Here is a 20,873-nt window from a genome sequence, read left to right as displayed (position 1 = left end):
CTTAAGCTGTTCAAGAATTGTGTTGTCTTTTTGCAATTTTAGGTCTACCCAAAATTCTGATATTGAAAGTCTACAGAACATTTCTCCATAAGATAAACATTTTTTTTTTACAATTTTATAGCTCTTTAAAAAGGAAAACTACATCTTAGACAAATGAAATTGTTCACAGGAGCTCATTTCTGTGTGACTGGAATAGTCCAGAACAGGTTCAAATGAGAAAATAATGTTGCAGAACAACAGAAGCAACGCTGGTGTCGATGCCACGCCAGTGTAATCTTTATTCAGACTGGAGTGTTTGAAAGGTTATTCCATTAATGCTTTCCAATCTGATATCTTTCGTAGCCATTAATAGTGATGGTTAGCATTTACTAACATGCCCCAGAGGCGTAGGAAGGAGTGTGCTAATTTCTATTGGTTGTTGCCCTTATTAATTTAATGTTCACAACTGAAAGCAGACATTCTGTTTGTAAAGCATACAGAAGAAAGCTGGTTACCCAGGACAATCCAGAAACTCATATTTTTATCCACCTTCCTGTCTTCCACCTTGTTAGAATGATAACAGTGACCTTTGCCCAAATGTTTCACCTAACCCTCTGGAACCAATCCTCTACCTTCCTGAAGACGACTTTCATGCCATACCCTTCCCTCTACTGGCTCTCATCCTGTCATCGTGTAAACTCACTTGACCTCATACATTCCAACTACTGCTTGCTTTCTCATACTCAGAACTTCTCCAAAAAATACTCAGTTCTGGGTAGGAGAAATGGACCAGCAGTTAAGAGCACTGGTGCTTTTGCAGATGACTTGGGCTTCATTTCACCCCACACCCATATGGTGGGTCACAGCCATCTGTAACTGCAGTTCCAGGGGGTTTGATGCCCTCTTTGAACTGAACTTGGTACATGCATGCATTCAAACATAAAAACACACACACACATGCATGCACACATACACAGAGAGGCGGGGGAATTTAAAAATAAAAAAGAAATCTTTCAATTCTATTTTGTGCTTCTCCAGTTTTCTTGCCAAAATTGCGAGTAGGTTTTATATTACTGAAGCAGTAGACTTTTCTCATTTTTTAGCTCATCTATCTGTGCCTAACACCAAGGAGCCCTGCTCCTTGAAAGATCCCTTACTTCAATTCAAATCATACCATTTTCTGATCTTTCTTATCAGCCCTTCTTCACTTTTTTCCACTGTTCCTTGACTTGTAACCACTTCTCCTCCCCACCTGTAAATGTTGGGTACTTCAGCCTGGCCCTATTCTGAGAGTATCTTTTCATTCCCACTGTTTATAGGATATAAAGCAGATCCTGTTGGTTTTCAATAGTATCTGACATCTTATTCTTTTATCAGAGACTTACTTGAACACTATCCTTTTCTCTCTTCCTAGTTGACATAGCCAGCTAAATACTTGTAAGATTGTCAAACTGTTGCATCTATATGAACACCGTCCTATCTTAATAGATGTTACAACCATTCACCAAGTAGTCAAGTCATGAATTGTGGACTCTTCCTTGATTTTTCCTCTTCCCCACTAGGCCCTCTCCAATATTCAGTCCATCTGCTGGTCCTTTTTTTTTTTCACTTAGAACACTGTCTCATATTTGGACTTTTCTTACAGTTTACAGCTAGTACTCCATGATACTACCACTAGCATTACTAAGCTACCCACTCTAGTTCATGATGCTACTACCAGCATCACTGAGCTACCCAGTAGCCTCCTAATTACCTTGATTCTGCAGCCACCTCACCTCGTGTTCTTCTCATTTCATGTCACTCTTTTTCACGGTAGTCATTGCAGTCTTCCTGTAGTAAGGAGGCCGCTAGTTTGTTCCTGGCTGCTTAGCCACAAAATAATCACATAGAAACTGTATTAATTAAATCACTGCTTGGCTCATTAGCTCTAGCTTCTTATGGGCTAACTCTTACATATTAATTTTATTTTATTTTATTTTATTTTTTGGTTTTTTTCGAGACAGGGCAAAGCATTTGTTGTCACCAGCTGCCCAGAGCCTCCATGATTAAAATAGAATTCAGATCTGCTCAGAGGGTCGAGGTCGGCACTCTAATTGAAGGTGTTTCAAATACTGCATTGTGTTTTTGGTTGAGAAGAGTACTTTTAAAATAGTACATTTCTAAACTTTATGGTTCCATTAAAGGTGATTATGAATATATACATATATGTGTATGTACATTTACAATTTCTATGTTGAATTTTCAATCAGAGTTTATATATAATTTCAGACTATAGGGACATAGCAAGTGCCTCCTTCTGCTCTTTGAGTTAAAGACCTTAAATAGTTTAAGTTTTCAATACTTAAACTATCAGTAATTTTGTGAGTGTAGTCGACGTTGTGTTTCAAATGATGAAAGATAATCATACATAAACTTGTGGTTTCTTTGTTTTGCTTTGGAAGAAATTGTATCTAAAATTGGTATATCCCACCTTCTGAGGAGTTCTTTCCATTTTAGGGTTTGCTTGGTTTTAATCCATAACAAGAACCACCCTACTGTCACATAAGGCAAAGCTTCCTTAAGGAAGCCAGAATTGGTTGCAGGGTCATGTGGCTGATTTAGAGCCCTCAGCTGTGAAAGGACAGAGGGGACTTCTGTGAGCATAGGCAAATACAGTTCAAACTGCAACTGGAATCAAAGCAGGTATCTTCTCAAGGTCTGGGCATGTAGCTCAGTGGTAACACATGTGAACTCCCGGATGGTAGCCTCAGCATCAAAGAAATGACACTGTTAAATCAGCGCGAGAAGTTCCATAAAGTTAGAGTGGCGGTCACAAGACTGTGTGAGACATTGTGAGGTAAGGAACAGCAGCTTTTAAAGGTTAGCCTGGTGTGGTGGCGCACGCCTTTAATCCCAGACCTCGGGAGGCAGAGGCAGGCAGATCTCTGAGGCCAGCCAGGGCTACATACTGAGATCCTGTCAAAAAAAAAAAAGTTTAAGGAAGGTTTCTGGCTCTGTGTCTTGCCATCCTCTGCTGGAAAAGTAGAATCAAGTCTCAAATCCTGCCTTTTCCATTGTATCCTCCAGTACTGTAGATGTAGGACAGCACTGTATCATACCTCTGTGAGTGTAAAATAGCTTGTCCCTGCTTTATGATACACAGTAGTGACCGTGCTTTATCAGAGCTGTTTTTAATGATGTTGCTCAGAATGTTTTCTTTCCAGATGATGATTGAGAAGCTAATTTAAAAAAAAAATGGTGCCAAGTACCACAAGAGTAACAGGGGAAAGAGTATGTATGTATGGGTTTCAGGAATTTACAATTTTAAATGTATATTTAAATAGTATACATTAATTGTACATTTACCTTATTTTCTGCATGGAGAAAAGAAACTATCACCTTTTTGCCTTTTTCTTTCAACACCTGGAAAAAAGAGGTACTGTTTATCATCATCAAGTAGGGTCCAGAGTTGTCTTTAATGGAATTGTTGTTCCTGGCCCTGTAGACTTAGAACAACTAATGTAGGTGCACCTGCATGTCCGTAGGAACAACTGACTGCAACCTGAAGGCACATTCCCATCACCCTGAACAGTTCCCGTCTTTGCCCAAGTTACATGTGAGTCCCAGATTGTCAAGCTTTTCTACAACCTCAGACAGCAGATACCACCAAATAAAATACTGTACCCCAACTGTTTTCATGTCCTGTGCTCCTGACTAAAGAAACAGCCACTAGCAGTTGCCTGGGCACAGGTGCAGTGTGGGAAGCGATTTGCATGAAATAGCTGAAAATCCTCTTGATTTAGTCCTTTAACATGAGCCTGCAGGATGTAGAGTAAGATATTGTCCAGTTTTCCTAAAGGTGTTGTGCATTTGCATTTATCATGATGTAGAATCTACATGTTTGATTGAATTACCCAGTTTATACAAGCAGTCTACTCTTGCTTCAGGAAAGGGAAAGTCTGATTGGCCATGACATTATTTTACTGCAACAATAATTAGCATGCCTCTGCATAGACATAAATCTTCATGACTTATGCAGAAGCCTTGGAAAGGCAAACAGAAAGCATGTGCAGGAGGCGTACCATGTGTGGTGCAGTGTCTCTTTGTCTCTTTACCATTACTGCATTGTATGTAGGAGTCAGAATTTCCCAAGCATTTTTAGGCACACCTTAATCATTTCATATAACATGACAGTTATAATCCAAATACAAACAGTACCAAATGTATACTTAAGGGTCAGGTAGAGTTGAAAAAGACCTGAAAATGTAGTGATCTGAATAAAAGTGTGATAGTCATTTGTCTTCAAAGAAAGAATTTATGAAGTTACAGAAAGAGACTAAAACAACTTTTATCAGTAAAGGGAGACTTTTCACCCAGACACCCTTGTTTTGAAGTCACTGTAGTACCTCCCTAGCTTTAATAAAGCTCAGGAATTGTCAGTAAGTCCATGTCAGTTAATTTTGCTAAATTCAGTAAATTCAGTTACCAGTCTTTTAACAAAAATAGAAATGTCATATACATCATTGATAGAGAAAAGGATTTGCAATGTCTCCATTTGCCTTTGAGAACAACTTACGGTGTGGCCCTAGGGTGTCAGTCAGAAGAGCAGTCACTGGAATCCTGTGTACACCGCATTTGCCTGACACAAGGACAGTGCTTCCGTAACTCTACTCTGAAGACAGCATCGCAACGTCCTACTTTATTATCAGAAGACTTGTAACCAAATGATCCGCAGTTAACCTCAAACCTAAGTAGAAAATGGATGGAGCTCTTTGGACAGACCGCTAGTGTAGTAACAAGAGTGTATACTCGCAGCCTAAGGAAGCCTGGAAAGTAAATGCAGAGCTGCTTTAAGACTGGTTGGCAGGCCAGCTCTGAGGCATGTATCTTGCATCTACCTGTGCTTACTGAGGAGATGGCTGAATTAGCAGCTGCAGAGTAGCAATAGCACCTCCTGCCCTCAGGGTTAAAAATAGCCTAGTAAGGCAAAGGTGCTTTTTTGCATATTTACAATTAAAAAATTATTTATTATCAAATAGTCAGATGTTCTTTTTTAGCTACTTACATAACTAGATCTTTAACGTATTCAGCTATAGTTTTCTAATCAACGGATCTCTCTTAAGTTTGGAAACCATTACTTAGTTCAATTTATCTTCCAAAAAGTCTGTATTTACAAACTGCAATGATTTCTTTCAAAAGACATGATTTGTCTGTTGTTCAGCAAAATAAAGGAAAGAAATGGGTGATATGTTGGAAACTTTATGTTAAACACCTTGTTTTTATGACATTTTAGAGTTTTTTTTAAGATCTGTGTTCATCCTGTTTTATGTGATATACAAAGAGAAAAGTTCCAGAACTATACTGGAAATTTTTCCAAACTATATTGATTATTTAAGGATTTTTTTCACAGAAAGTTAGCAATAGTTTCTCATTTAAGAGAAAGTAGCATTCAATGGGGATAGCATGCATATTATATGACTGTATTGCTTCTGATTTTTTTCAGATGTCAAATTTCTATTTTATAAATAAAAGTGGAAATTGATATAGGCTGGTTATTTGGTGGTAATCAGGATGGTGTTAGATGCTGCTCCATTTCTAGGACTTTCTCCAGTAGTGCAGCCTAACTAGGATTCTACGTGGTGCTTAAATTACAGTAACTCCAACTAGAGCAGTTAGTGCTGGTGCTAACTTTGGAATTATGTTTGAGGTATTCCACTTTACAGCATGTTTGGTTTCTTTTCATTTCTTATTAGTATTTTTTCGGTCCTCAGTAGTCTCCTGCCCCCTCCTCCAACAAGAATTCTCCTCTCTGTTCAACATCAGAAACATTCCCCTTTCTGGCATGTGCTTTCTAGCTCCCCAAGCAGTATAAGCAAATTGGAAAGTTCAGCTGTCATTCTTGGAAGGTCATAGATCACACTAGCAGCCCAAGTAATCCAAGAGGTTTTAAGTATCATAGCATTTAGTTTAAAGTGAAATTTGCTCTGACAGGGCTGGCAGACCAATAGGAAAAAGAAATATTTGTGCTTGGAAAAGTGCATATGTAGAGACCAAGGGTATAACTGATGGCTGGAAGTGATTTCAGTCTAAAACAACAAATCATTAAGAGAGTGCATAGGGGTAAAATACACAGTTCATATTTTAAAGAGTCTCAAAATGAGGCAGCAACTAAGGTTAGCCTTACATAGTAATTAGCTGTGGTGTTCACAGTTAACCCACTCGGTACCAGACAGCACAGTTAATCTGTCACTGAGAAAACATTGCTACTGAGATGCTAGTCTCTATTGAAACCTCTAACATTAACTTTTGTAGCTCTAGAAGAACAAAGGCCTTATGACATCATATAAATGTAGACTCAGTAGCAGACAAACACTTACTCAGAAGAGGTGCTGATGACTCAGATTATTGGCACAGAGGTTTTTTAAGCCGCTTGCTAAGTGCTGGGAATCAAGGCATCGCTTGACATTATAGAACCCAACAGTTTTAAGGAATCTCATGCTTAACTGCAGACATGTATTTAAAGACAGGTAAATGGTATACCCTAACTAAAAGACTGCTCTAGAAGGCCTAAGACCATTACAGCCTTAGGCACCTACGCTGCAAATAAGGAAAAGTAAAGGCCATTTAATAGCTGTGATTCTTTCTTTCAAGCCATTGTTCTCTTCAGAAAGTCAGTGTTAAATCACAGCAACACAAGATTTATAAATGTTTCCTTGAATGTGCAGAATAGATAAAACAAGAACAGAAAAAATCTCCAGTAAGAGGGCAAGCTAGATCAAGGAAGGCCTCCTCCTGTATAGATATAAAAGAAAAAAGAAAGAAAGAAAAAGAAGCTCAGAACTGAGAAAGCACTTAAATCCACAGGAATGCTTATGATTTTCTTCCTAATTTACTGTCCTCTGCTCTTACCCAGACAAGCTCTAGCCATTGCTCTAGACTAGTTAAATAAAGACATCTAATTCTTTTTTTTTATTCATTTATTAAAGATAAGTCCCTGTGTTCCTTCATTACCACCTTCCGTGCTGGGCAGTGTGCTTGTCAGCGCTCCCGGGAATTGGGGTGTTATGTTTTGTAGTTGAGGTGTTCTTCATCTTCTTTATGAATCTCAACAAGACATTGCGGAAGGAAACAGCAGTTTACATATGTTTCTTTTTTTTTTTTTTTTTTTTTTTGATTTTTCGAGACAGGGTTTCTCCGTAGCTTTTGGTTCCTGTCCTGGAACTAGCTCTGTAGACCAGGCTGTCCTCGAACTCCCAGAGATCCGCCTGCCTCTGCCTCCCGAGTGCTGGGATTAAAGGCGTGTGCCACCACCGCCCGGCAGCAGTTTACATATGTATTAAGACAGGTATTGAAATTAAAGGCAAGGTGGAATTTCATTACCCGTCGGAATAAATTAGAGACAGTTTTGCACATCCTCTTCTGTCATTGGCACAAATTAGTTTTCGTCTGAGGTACCAGCATAGTCGCTAATCTAAATGAATCTGCCCCTGCAGTTTTCTCCTTACAACTGACAGATGTCATTAACAAAAAACTTCAAAGAATCCCAGATACATGACTTAAGTACAGCTTCCTTATATTCATGTAATTTGGCCTTTATTTTAAAAACAATTAGTTTGCATTCATTAAAAACTATTACTTATGAGGCTAGAGAATTGGTTAAGTGAATTAAGAGCATTTTCTCTCTTCCAACCTGAGTTCAGTTCCCAGCACCCATGCATTTAACTCGAGCTCTAGGGAGTGCAGCGCCCTCTTGTGGTCTTTGAAGGTACACACAGAACACACAAAAACACCTTAAAAACGAAATCCCCCAACTATTATCTATAATGCTTTATTTTATTAGTAATAAAAGAAAATGTAATTATAATTATACAACACATAAGTAAATGTAAAATTACAGGTATTCTTTATGTGTGTATATATACATATATATCTCAGATTTATCAAAAGACTACATAATTATGCTCCTCGATTTTATTTTCTGAATGATACAATGATTCTATTTCAAAACAATAACTATTAATCCCAGCACCCGGGAGGCAGAATCAAGCGGATCTCTGTGAGTTCAAGGCCAGCCTGGTCTACAGAGCAAGTTCAGGACAGCCAGGACTACACAGAGAAAACCTGACTGGAAAAACAAAACAAACAAAAATAAAAAAATAATACCTAATCTTTAGAGAAATCTAAAACATATGTATTATAGGAAAGCTTACAAAACACTATGTTCCTGACATTTTTCAAACTATGCTGTAAAAATAGTATTTTAACATGCAAGTTAAATTGTAAGGGTCAGACAATGACATTCTTTATTTTAACTTATTTTTTAGTCACCCACAATTACAGATTTTACATTTTCTGGTTTTGTGAGCTACATTATTTCACTCTTATAAGATGAAAACATTAATCATATGAGGAAGCAAAACAAACTGCACTCCATCAGTGTTAAATACAGTTTAAATCCCATTAGCTTTGCTTTGAAACTAGTGGGCAGTAAGTACAGTGGTAAAACAAGCTCGCCATCTTGTGGCTAATCTGTAAATTACATCCCGGTTGAGTAGTTCCTGACCTCTACAGACAGGTGTTCTCTCTCTCTCTCTCTCTCTCTCTCTCTCTCTCTCTCTCTCTCTCACACACACACACACACACACCACACATGCTCACACATACACTCACACACAGTCTCACATGCTCACACACACTATCATTTATTGTGAATTGTAACAATTTTTTCACCATTGTTTACAAAGCTGCTGGCTTAAGGCTCTCATTTCTTTAAGTTGGGCAGCTATGCTACCTCCTAAATGTTTTTTTTTGTGTGTATTCAAATTCACCCCAACTCCCTTTCCTACCACTGATAACTTTCTAAAAGACAGATTTAGACTATTATTATTTAAAACTGTTGACAGTTCTCAAAATTCATGCAATTCTTAGCACAGCCTATGAAGAGTTTTACTATATAGTCCTGTTCACACTTCAGATCTGCAGCCTTGTTGCTTGCTTGTGTCACACACTAAAGAATTTAACCAGACAACAAGACAAAACAGCAGCCTACAGAAAAGATCTTCACCAACCCCACAGCAGGCAGAGGGCTGATCTCCAAAATATACAAAGAACTCAAAAAATTGATCATCAAAAGAACACATAATCCAATAAAAAATGGAGTAGAGACCTAAACAGAGAATTCTCAACAGAGAAATCCAAAATGGCTGAAAGACACCTAAGAAAATGCTCAACATCCGTAGTTTGTAATAGCCAGAACCTGGGAACAACCTAGATGCCCTTCAACGGAAGAATGGATGAAGAAAGTATAGAATATATACATATTAGAGTACTACTCAGCAGTAAAAAACAAAGACTTCTTGAATTTTGCATACAAATGGATGGAAATAGAAAACACTATCCTGAGTGAGGTAAGCCAGACCCAAAAAGAGGAACATGGGATGTACTCACTCATATTTGGTTTCTAGCTATAAATAAAGGACATTGAGCTTATAATTCATGTTCCTAGAGAAGCTAAATAAGAAGGTGAATCCAAAGACAAACACATAGGCATCCTCATGAATATTAACCTTCATCAGGCGATGAAAGGAGACAGAGACAGAGACCCACATGGGAGCACCGGACAGAAATCTCAAGGTCCAAATCAGGAGCAGAAGGAGACGGAGCACGAGCAAGGAACTCAGGACCACGAGGGGTGCACCCACACACTGAGACAATGGGGATGTTCTATTGGGATCTCACCAAGGCCAGCTCGCCTAGTTCTGAAAAAGCATGGGATAAATCCGGACTAGCTGAACATAGCGGACAATGAGGAATACTGAGAACTCAAGAACAATTGCAGTGGGTTTTTGATCCTACTGCACGTACTGGCTCTGTGGGAGCCCAGGTAGTTTGGATGCTCACCTTACGAGACCTGGATAGAGGTGGGCAGTCCTTGGGCTTCCCACAGGTCAGGGAACCCTGATTGCTCTTCAAGCAGATGAGGGAGGAGGACTTGATCGGGGGAGGGGGAGGGAAATGGGAAGCGGTTGCGGGGAGGAGGCAGAAATCCTTAATAAATAAATAAATTTAAAAAAAAAGAAATGTGAATCAAAACATCTCTGAGATTCCATCTTACACCTGTAAGAATGGCCAAGATCAAAAACACTGATGACAACTTATGCTGGAGAGGTGTGGGGTAAAGGGAACACTCCTCCATTGCTGGTGGAGTGCAAACTGGTACAACCCTTTTGAATATCAGTGTGGCAATTTCTCAGAAAATTAGGAAACAACCTTCTTCAAGACCCAGTAATACTACTTTTAGGTGTATATCCAAAGGATGCTCAATCATACCATAAGGACATGTGCTCAACTATGTTCATAGCAGCATTGTTTGTCATAGCCAGAACATGGAAACAACATAAATGTCCCTTGACCAAAGAATGAATAAGGAAAATGTGGTATATTTACACAATGGAGTACTACATAGCAGAATAAAATAACAACATCTTGAAATTTACAGGCAAATGGATGGATCTAGAAAACATCATATTAAGTGAGGTAACCCAGACCCAGAAAGGCAATCATCATGTGTACTAACTCATAAGTGGTTTTTAGACATAAAGCAAAGAAAATCAGCCTATAAATCACAATCCCAGAGAACCGAGACAACAATGAGATCCTAAGAGAGACTTACATAGATCTAATCTATATGGGAAGTAGAAAAAGACAAGATCTCCTGAGTAAATTGGGAGCATGGGGACCCTGGGAGAGGGTTGGAGGGGAGCAGAGAAAAATGTATAGCACAAAATCAATTTTTTAAAAATGCATTAATCTTAAAAAAAAAGGAATTTGACCAAAACACACTGCTTGCTTGCTACTTTGTAGATGCTGCTGTTTTGCCTTCTGCATCTCTCTTTTAACCTGTGTAATCCTATCTGCCCTACCCCTCCATTCATACATTGATACTCTTTGTCCATTCCATGTTAGAGTCTATGCTAGGTGCTTCATATGTATCAAAGAATATTACATTCTTAGCCCTCCATGGTACTTACATTCTTATACAAGAAGCAACAACCAAAATATATGACAGAAATATAATGACAAATGCCTTCAAGTTTAACTGATGTAAAGACTGTCTAACCTCAAAGATTCTGCTGTAGAGATTGTACTGTGTCTCTAATATGCTCACATTGTATTTTAGTGTCCTGTTGTGCAGGTTTAAAGCAGTGCGGTGCTGTGCCTCACACATGCACTCGGTATATTAAATACTTAATGTAATCAGAGGATGCTCTCTTACCTGCCTGTTCCTAAATAACCACTTAGAGGCTTAATATTACTTATAAATGCTTGGCTGATGGCTCAAGCTTATTATTAGCCAAGTCTGACATTTAAATTAACCCATATTTTTATTTATGCTTTGCCACATGGTTCATGACTTGTTACCTCATTTTTTGCATGTCTTGCTTCCTTGGCAGCTGACTTGCGTCTTCTAGACTCCACCCGTGTCCTATATCTCTGCTTGGATTTCCTGCCTGGCTCTATGATGCCTTGCCATAGGCCAAAGCAGCTTTTTATTTATCAACTAATGAGAGCAACACATATTCACAGAATACAGAAAGACCATCCCACAGCATACCCATTTTCTGTCTAATCAAAATTGGCGGTTTTTCTTTTAAAATAGTAAAATTACATATAACAAAACAGTTATCAAATAAGAGTTACAGTTACAATATCTAGTCTATTTGCATTTGATAAAATTTAATACCCTATCATCTATCCTGTCTTTGTGAGTCTAAAGTTTCATATCTAATTTACCATTTATCATAACTAAGGAAAACTATAATTAGAACTACCTAGTCTTCATCTCCATCAAAGACCCCAGAAGGATATAATATTACCTGTGTAAACAGGAAGTGCATTGCAAGCAACTTCCAAAACTCTAGAAATGACAAAGACATCTGACTTCCTGGACAGTCACCCAGGATTCCTCTGTAACACTGGGGCATCCATCTTTAGCCTACAGGCTAGTAGTATCTGGCAGACATTTTAGTGAAGCAGGAAATTTAAAGGACTCTCCTGCTTATATTGGTGGTTTGTCAGTCGCTTTCCTCTATGTGTTGACAAATGTCTGGTAGTTTCTTCTGTGAAGCAGGAATATGAAGGACACTCACTCCTTGTTTTGGCAAAGTTTAGCAGTCATTTCCCTGTGGGTCCTGCATGTCCAGTTTATACAGCATACTGTCAAGCAATCAGGCAAGAACAGTTTCTTACCCGAATGGCTAGCCTTGCCACTTTGAACAAAAACCCATAATGAGTTTCTTCAATGCCCATCATTTCCTTTGAAGGAAATGGTGCTGCCAGGTACAGACATGTCTCTATCAAGAAAAGTCTTAATTTCTTAAAACATTTTAAGTGTCATATTCTGTAGGTCTTTAAAGTGTTTGAATATTACCTATCTAATTGGAATATATCTTTATATACCTAAAAAACTAATTAATATGGCTATAAGTTTGACTATTATAGATGACTATTAATCTGTATTTTTAATTATATGTTACATTTTAAATGAGCTGCATAAATATAATACCTTAAACAAGAGTAGAAATATACATACACTATAACAAAAATGACCTTAAATTTATGTCATTAAACTAAATAAACTAAAATCCATACCAATGTAAAATATTTTGAGATTAACAGTTGTTTTTTAACAAAAGTAGATTCAATAATCTACCCTTTACTCCCATCATTTCTACATCATATCCCCTTTTCTTTTTTTAGAAAAAGATTGACTATGACCAATAACAGTTTATAATCCACCCCCTTTAAATTAAAACAAACATGCATAAACAATATTTTAGGAATTTTGATGTAGTTTTCTAGACTATTTCCTGCTCATTGGTGGGCACTGGTGATCTTATGGGGTCCTGAGAAAATTTGAGATAATAACCAAGTCCTGGGAAGACCATTTATAACCTTTGTTGATAAATAGCCCCCTTTTCCCATTCACTCTCCCACAACAAAACACCACTCCACCTGAGCTCTCTTATATGGTGTCTTTCTCTCCCATGCTGCTTTTTTAAATTACAACACCACTAATAACCACATGACAGAGTCTATATTAGGCTGTTTTGAGATTTCCTCTGCCAAGAGAATTAATCCAAATCTCTTCATGTAGCCTCAGACAGACTCCTCAGACAAGTACAAAAGGCAGCCACATTCTTCACCAAAATATTACAAGAATGATCTTTAAGCAACATACTAAAATTCCTCTACTCTGAAACCTCTTAAGCCAGCTCCCCATAGTTCGTCAGATCACACGCAGTGCCACTGTCTTCCCTGCTCCTACTAGGATGGCCCACTAAGCAGCACTTAAAGTATTCAACTGCTTTTCTAATCCACAGTTTCAAGTCCATATTCCTTCAAACAAAAGCATGGTCAGGCAATATTCCACTCCTGGTTCCAACTCTGTCTTTCTTAGGGTTTTTACTGCTGTGCAGCAATTCCATGGCTATGGCAACTCTTATAAAGGAAAACATTTAATTGAGCTTACAGTTTCAGATGTTTAATCCATTATTATTGTGTTGGGACATGACAGTATGCAGGCAGACATGGTGCTGGAGAAGAAGCTGAGAGTACTCCATCTTGATTAGCAGGCAATAGGACATAAACTGATATGTTGGGAGTGTCTTGAGCATGTATCACCCCCACAGTGACACACTTTCTCCAACAAGGCCATACTTTCTCAAAAATAATCACACCTCCTAATAGTGCCATTCCCTATGAGCTTATATACTAGCTCCAAACACCATGCTTAACACATGGTAGGAATTCAACAGGTGTTTGTTCTATTTGAATGAGCAGATGTATGCACAAAGAATCAGTTACCAGACTTGGAACTCCTATGACAGATCATAGTTATGCCAAAATTCTTCTGATGATCAATTTATTATTTAATTATGAGTATAAAATGCTGATTTTTTTATTCAGTGATCATTTCATAAATTGATACTAAATTAATACAAATGAAATCATCTATAATGTTAAGAGATTATGTAATGGCAGTTCTATAGAGTCAGGAAACATCTGCTCCAGTGATAGCTACTTTTACTTGAAATCCAAGATTAACTCCAGACTTTAATGTCACCTGTGAATCACAAAAAATGAGTGATTTTAAAAGTCATTGTTTCCTGTTTATAATTATATTGAAACCAAATATTCTATGTAATGATGTATAGAATCCACAAAGGCAGTCACAGACTATAAAGAAAGATATCCAGTTTATTGGCAGGTGAAAACTCGGTGTGTCTTTGACTATATGCACAACTATACATTCACTTATACACTCGATCTTAGACTACTTTGTCATAATAGGTCCTTAACATTTTTCTTAGGGTCAGTGGAGTTTGTTACATTAATAAAGTCAGAGATAGGTTCCCACTGTTGCTATGCATGGTTCAGATGAGATTGGGCACATTCAAGATAGAATATCACCACTGCTGTAGTGATTTCAGACCACATCGTAAATATCATACAAACTGCATATTTGATTTAAAGGTAAATCAAAGTTTTTCAGAAGACAAATGAGAAGCAGAGATTGAAGATTGTGTCCTGACCGTTGAATAAACAGTGATGAGACAGTACATAAAGAATTAGACTTCACTTATGGATCAGAGAGTAATTCTAAGACTACTTGGATAGGGTTCCAGGGGACTGTAATAGAGAACTTTCTAGCAGCCTGGCATATCTACTCAGAGTTACAAGCACCTCATTTCCAGTTCAGACAAGGTCTGGATGAGTGCTTTCAAGAGTGTTGTGAACTGAAGTGCAAACAAGATTGTTTCAAAAGGAGATTTTTCAGATCCTAGATACTATGAGGTTATGAAAGAAAAAATGGTCAAAGTACTTTTCATAGTAGCATCCACTAATAAATTTATTACATGCTTGCTTACTTTAAATTGCTGACTTAGGAATTTAAAAGAAGAAAAAGACGTGTTGCTCTGATGTAATTATAGTAAAATAATGATGATGCTTTTCACTTATGCAGCGCTTTTCATCCAAGGATTTCAAAGTGCTTTACAAACATGCACTAATTAAGCCTCCCAAACAGCCTGAGGTAGGTGCCTGTCTTCCCGAGTGTGCCAGGGATTCCTGCTGCTGCCGTGTCCTTGGAATGCGCTGCATGTAAAGGGTCACCTGTCATCTTCAAATTCGTCTTCCCTCTGAACCATCGCAAGTTTAGAGTCTCAGTGAATGCTGCTTGAGGACTTGTTTCACGTACTGTAGATATTGACAGACTTCAAGCTTTTGCTTTCTCTGTGTCAAATTACTCTGTATATTTATAGAAACAAATTCTAAGTGTTTAATATACTATTGTTGGGTTATATTTTTCACTTTCAAGGATTTGTTTCCATTTTCTTTTCCAGGTACCCAAAGTCACATTTCCATCAGAGAGGGACTTTTTTTTTTAACTAAAATTATATATTATCAAGAAAATATACTGAGGTTGGGTAATTCAGTGGTTTAAAATGTTTTACCTTAACACTAAAGACAAAAGTTAAGTAGCACTATAAATAGTCTTGTAAAGAAAAAGTAGCATAGTGGGCTTCATAAGCTAATATAGAGGGATTTACAAGTTTTCCATATGTTCAGGGCAGCAGAAAGAATTGGTCCATACAGAGACATACTAAGCAGGACACCATTAAATTCTCATATGTGTAAGCGCACATTACAAACTACTATCTAATGCAGTGGCCACACAGAGTGAGCAGGTGTCACACACCCAGCTTAGTTTCCGTGGGTTGCGAAGTCGCTGGTAAGGGCACAACTGTCCCTGGACTGGTAATGCCATGTCTCGTCTTCCTGAGTCAGAAGTACAGAAGTTCTGCTGTGTCGCTCCCCTTTGTATTTATGGTTTCTGTCTTTTCCAGAACTTCTCCCCAACTGTTCCCCTAACTGTGAATAGCTGTACCTTGTGAATAAATAGAATTTTGTTAAATCCACTAATTTCTGAAACATCTTTTTAAGTAATTAAATGTATTCTTTGACAGTTTCATACATGGATATAATATGTTCTGATTACTCTCAACCTCCACCCTCTCTGAAGCTGCATAATACTTTCCCTTCTTCTCAAAGTTTTATCTCTTCCATGGAATAAAATAAAATACAGACTTAAAATTTGCAGCTAGCTTTGGTAAATTATGGATCCAATATTTTTCATGAAGTTTTATTTCCCAGGATCATTCAGTATAAATCTTAAGCTGAAAGGTATATAAACCTACCCCAAGAGGTAGATTCACTTGAAGTACATGCCTTATATTTAATTCTTATACATCGTGTACCATAGCACTTACTCTTTAGATATGGTCTGATCCATGTGCAAACACTTGAACATGTGTGTGATTAGCATCTTAATACCTACTCGTGCATTTCAGTATAATCCTTCTTGTGAGAAGAAATTAATATAAATGTGAATACTTACTCTAATCAAATTGACATTTGTTGGTGAAAATTATTCTGCTTAGTAGAATCTCAAATAATGTTGTCAAATGTACTTTTTGTTTTCAAAGCTTACATTTCCACACTATAAATTATTTCCTTTCATTTTATTTTGAGCTCACTAGCATTCGCTGCATGAGCTATGCATGAGCATGTTGAAGCTGCCATATTTGCCTGGCAAAATAACATTTTGTCCTTTTCTTCAGTTATGACTAATACTTTGCTAAAATGCTTTGTAGAACAGATTTTCTTTTATTCAGAAACAAAAGAACATTATAAATTAAGAATAAACTGTATCTATGCTTCAGGCTATATTTACAAATCCTTGGCTTCTGTTTGCACAGAATAAACTAGAGCTTATAGTAGCCTTGCTTTTACTGAAAAGAAAAAGACACACAATTTAGCATTAAGAGTTTACAGGTCAGCTCCAGCTGATTGGCAGGCTGTGCAGAGCTGCCTTGTCCTTCTCAGCTCGAATGACTTAGATGTATGTGTTGGGAGCTCACTGCTAATGCTCCAGATTGCATATCCTATTCACAGGGGTTAGTCTCCATCTCCACAAGACAGAGAGTTACCACTGTTATCATTTCCCAGCAGAGTAGTGCTGAGCATTGCCAGAATGTGGTTTTTTTCATATTCTTTCATAAGAGCCATATATATATATATATATATATATATATATATATATATATATATATAAAATTTGTGAGTTCAAACTGTTGAGTTGAGTCTTTCACTTTATTTGGAATAGACCAGCCTGACAGGTTTCTGGTGTCTGAATATAGATCATCAGAGGTGGATATTTTAGAAGTTGTATTTTAATGAGAATAGAAAGACTAATAATAATTCTGAAAATCACTGTCACTGCTGGGGAATCCTGGAAGTGTGACATTCAAAGATCCTGACGATGACCTGCACTGTGGCTGTGTGGTTCAAACAGAAAAGCTTATCACCTGTCTTTCTCTTTTCAGCCTCGGAATGGATGGCTTTGGCCAACCTGTGGGAATTCTTGGACGTCCTGCCACTGCATATGGATTTCGCCCTGATGAACCTTACTACTACAGCTTTGGGTCTCGATAAAGTCACCCCTTTCCATGTGTACACTCAGCTGAGGAGAAATCTGTGTGGTGTTGGTTAACCTTGAATCTTGACTTAATAATGCATGTTTATACTCCTGTGGGGCTCTGTTTCTTCTTTCTCCACGTTGTTAGCTACAGGTTAACTCTGACCCTAACTCCTTCCCTTAAATACAGTTGATGCTCCAGGGTTCACTCATCCAAACACATCTTGAGGAGAATAATATTTCCCATGAGACTGTTGCGAAACTACTAGCCCAGAAAAGCAGATACTACATTATGTACATTAAGTGACTAATTTCTATTAAAAAGTGGCATTCATGCAAAGGAATAAGCGAAAGTCATGTGTTCATATTTACTGTGTTTCATAGGAACTACTCATATTCATGGAATACAGTACCCTTTTTTGGTTTCTCTTTCTACTTATAAATTCCTTAGTGTTTGTATGAGCTCTGCTACCTTTAAAGTTTTGTAAATGACCCTCACTCAGTCTTTTATTTCATGCTGTGTCTGGAAGCTTCTCTCATCAGGTTATTAACTACCAATGAACATATGTTGTAAGTGGTGTTGTACCTTAAATGATCTATTATTCTCCTGAGTGATTTGGATTCATGACCTTTTGACTACAGCAGAGTACTGGGTCAACCGCTGTACATATAGCAGGAGCAGCACTGCCATTCTAAGTTTTGGGTTTTTCCCCTGAAATGTACAATATACAGTGTGGACAAGCTAATTATTCTTACCTTACCTAAGAAAATTAAGGAAAGGGTTCTTTCTTTGTCAACTTAATATGGAAGTGGGTAATGGGAATGGATTAATAATGAGTTTTGAAAATGATTCATTGATTTTAAAATGTTGAAATTTTTACTTGAAAAACCAAGCAAGTGAACTAATTATTAGTATAGGTTGTTTCTTGATCCCCTCCTACTAAAGAAACACAAGGCTTCCAAAGAACATGGATCAAAGGTAAGATTTCTGCCTTTAAATTGAGAATCCCACTAATCTAACTATTGAACTTCATTCATACACGTAGCACACAGTGCTAGAGCTGGGAAGGTCTATGTGCTGGAGAAAGCAAACACTTAAAAATGTGAATATAGCCAACAGGTATGTCCTTACCTGGTACTTATGAAGTAGTATACAATCTGGGATGATGTTTGTTTCTGAACTCACAGCACAGTTTGTGTCTTTGTTTCCCACTAAATATTAAAGCCAGAAAAGTTTGAATCAGTACTGTGCAACTCTCATTTTTACAGTTAAAAAACAAACAATCTAAGGTGAGAGCCAGTGAGATGGCCGGGTGAGTAAAGCATCTTGCCACCAAGCATGAAAACCTGAGTGCAAGTCCCAGGACCCACGTGGTTGAAGGAGAGGGCCAGTTCCTTCATGTTTGTCCTCTGACCTTCACTATACAGCGTGTATAATATATGTACCACCACACAAACCCAGATATAAAATAAGGGTAAATATGACTATTGTAGTGTGTCTCTTTAAAGACTTTACCCCTTTTTTTAAAGCATTAATTTTATTTTATGAATCTCTATATTTTTCTTTTCTCTTCCAAGCCTACCTAATTTTATTCAACACTGTGACCCATTTATAGGTCTTTTTCATCTGGATTTGTCCTTGTTGCATATCTGTAATTATTTTCTGACCAGAAGCACTTCTTAAAATGCTAAGCGCTTAAGAATCTAAGCTGCAACATTACTAGGTCAAATATGGTACTGTCTGCTCAGTCTAAAACTTAATCTGTGCTATTCCTATGATATATACAGTACTGACTGCTAGCTCTGCACAGTCCAGGATGGGGGAGCCACTTTTGCCTTGGAGCTGCACACACTGCCCCAATTTCAGGCACACAGCTAGTCCATGTAGTCATTAAGGAAGCTGCAGCAGTCTGTTCATAAACCCCACCAAATGCTCCGTCTCCGCAAGAGCCAGAGGTCACTCTGGCAGGGCCCAGAAAGCCAGCATTTTAAAACAGCCGCAGTTTTTTTTCCTGCTATGGCTGAATCAGGAAAATCTCCCTTAAAGGAGCCATGCCTCTCCTTACCTCTAGTAAACAAAGCCCATCCAAGAAAATGCCACTAGCAAACTCTGTTCTTAACTCTGTTCTTTTCTGTCTAGAATTAAATTTTAAGCTTTCTCAGGTTTTTATGTGGATGTAGTTACCGACATTAGCACGCAATTTATTGCAAATTATCCATCTCTATAGCAGGTGAAGATCTTTTCCCATTCTGTAGGCTGTTTTGTCTTGTTGATTATGTTCTTTGCTTTACAGAAGCTTTTCAATTTCAGGAGGTCACATATATTAATTGTTTCTCTCTGTGTCTGTGCTACTGGGGTTATATTTAGGAAGTGGTCTCCTGTGCCAATGCATTCAAGTGTACTTGGCAGGTGGATATTCTTAAGAATGATTGCGGGAAGCTGGACAGTGGTGGCACAGGCTTTTAATCCCAGTGTTCAGCAGAGGCAAGTAGATCTTTGAGTGTGAGGCCAGCCTGGTCTACAGAGTGAGTTCCAGACAACCACAGAGAAATCCTGCCTCAGAAAAAAAAAAAAGAGTGCCAGAAGTAGACCCCCATTCCATTCCTAATAGTGTCATTTTTTATATAATGTTCAGGAGGAAGACCCACAAAGGGATTTGATGGACTTTGAGAGCTGCTTGGCAGATATAAATATTAACTACAAAACAAAATGCAAATTTAAATTATTTTTCCTGAAAATATATGCATGGGAGATTAACTCATGGATGACTACATAGTTTCGACAACTTAAGAAGTAATTGAAGGATAAGAGTTTTTTGACTTCAGAGGCCTTTTACGATAAGTGGAGATGCCTTCCTTGAGCAGTTAGATACCACACTGAATATTCTTTTACCTTCTATATAGCTCTCTTTGAATTGAAGAGTTCAGAGAGACACTGTCTTTAGAGCTGTCAGATCTGGAGCACCTGGCAGGAACAAACACAGGCCCCTTCTAGAGGAAGGTACTGTGAACCCGAGTTTCAACGTTCATTCCCTCAGGGTAAGATACCTAAGCACAGGCTCCCGTGGAAAAATTACATTAACAAGTGAGAGCACTTTGAAGCCCCTTGCCTCCACCATATACAGACGATAAAACAAACCTCTTTCAAATAGTTTAAGAAACAAATTTAGAACCAAAACATGTGCAAGAAATATGACAAAGGTCAGGCATGTAAAACTAAATGTTTAGAGTTAAACTGTGTTGATGAGAACCAGATTTGACAGATAAGGAAATCATGCTAGGCTTTCTGAATTATTCGCCTCAATGTTTATACAAGTATATATTGTACATGAAGTGTATTTTTCTCACACCTCCTCTTTTTTACCTCCCCCTCTCC

General features: G+C 37.9%; 1 protein-coding gene across 2 annotated transcripts in view; it reads left to right on the top strand.

Moving 5' to 3' along the window:
- The window catches only part of Kifap3 (kinesin associated protein 3), a 134,727-nt gene extending 116,886 nt beyond the window's left edge, over positions 1–17,841 (top strand). Inside the window, exons 20-21 of one of the 2 annotated variants that reach the window (XM_041662512.1) lie at positions 14,984–15,052; positions 17,406–17,841. In XM_041662512.1, the coding sequence (XP_041518446.1) occupies positions 14,984–15,029 (46 nt within the window). In that variant the 3' untranslated portion in view covers positions 15,030–15,052; positions 17,406–17,841. The remainder of the gene's footprint in view (positions 1–14,983; positions 15,053–17,405) is intronic. The other variant, XM_041662511.1, reaches the window with a different exon arrangement.
- The last annotated feature ends 3,032 nt before the right edge of the window (positions 17,842–20,873 follow it).

Source organism: Microtus oregoni, unplaced genomic scaffold (assembly GCF_018167655.1).
Source record: "Microtus oregoni isolate MIOR12 unplaced genomic scaffold, Mior012 000013F_ref0000133, whole genome shotgun sequence".
Classification (NCBI taxonomy): domain Eukaryota; kingdom Metazoa; phylum Chordata; class Mammalia; order Rodentia; family Cricetidae; genus Microtus; species Microtus oregoni.
Note: the sequence above shows the minus strand (reverse complement) of the source record. Positions and strands in the feature narration are given on the sequence as shown.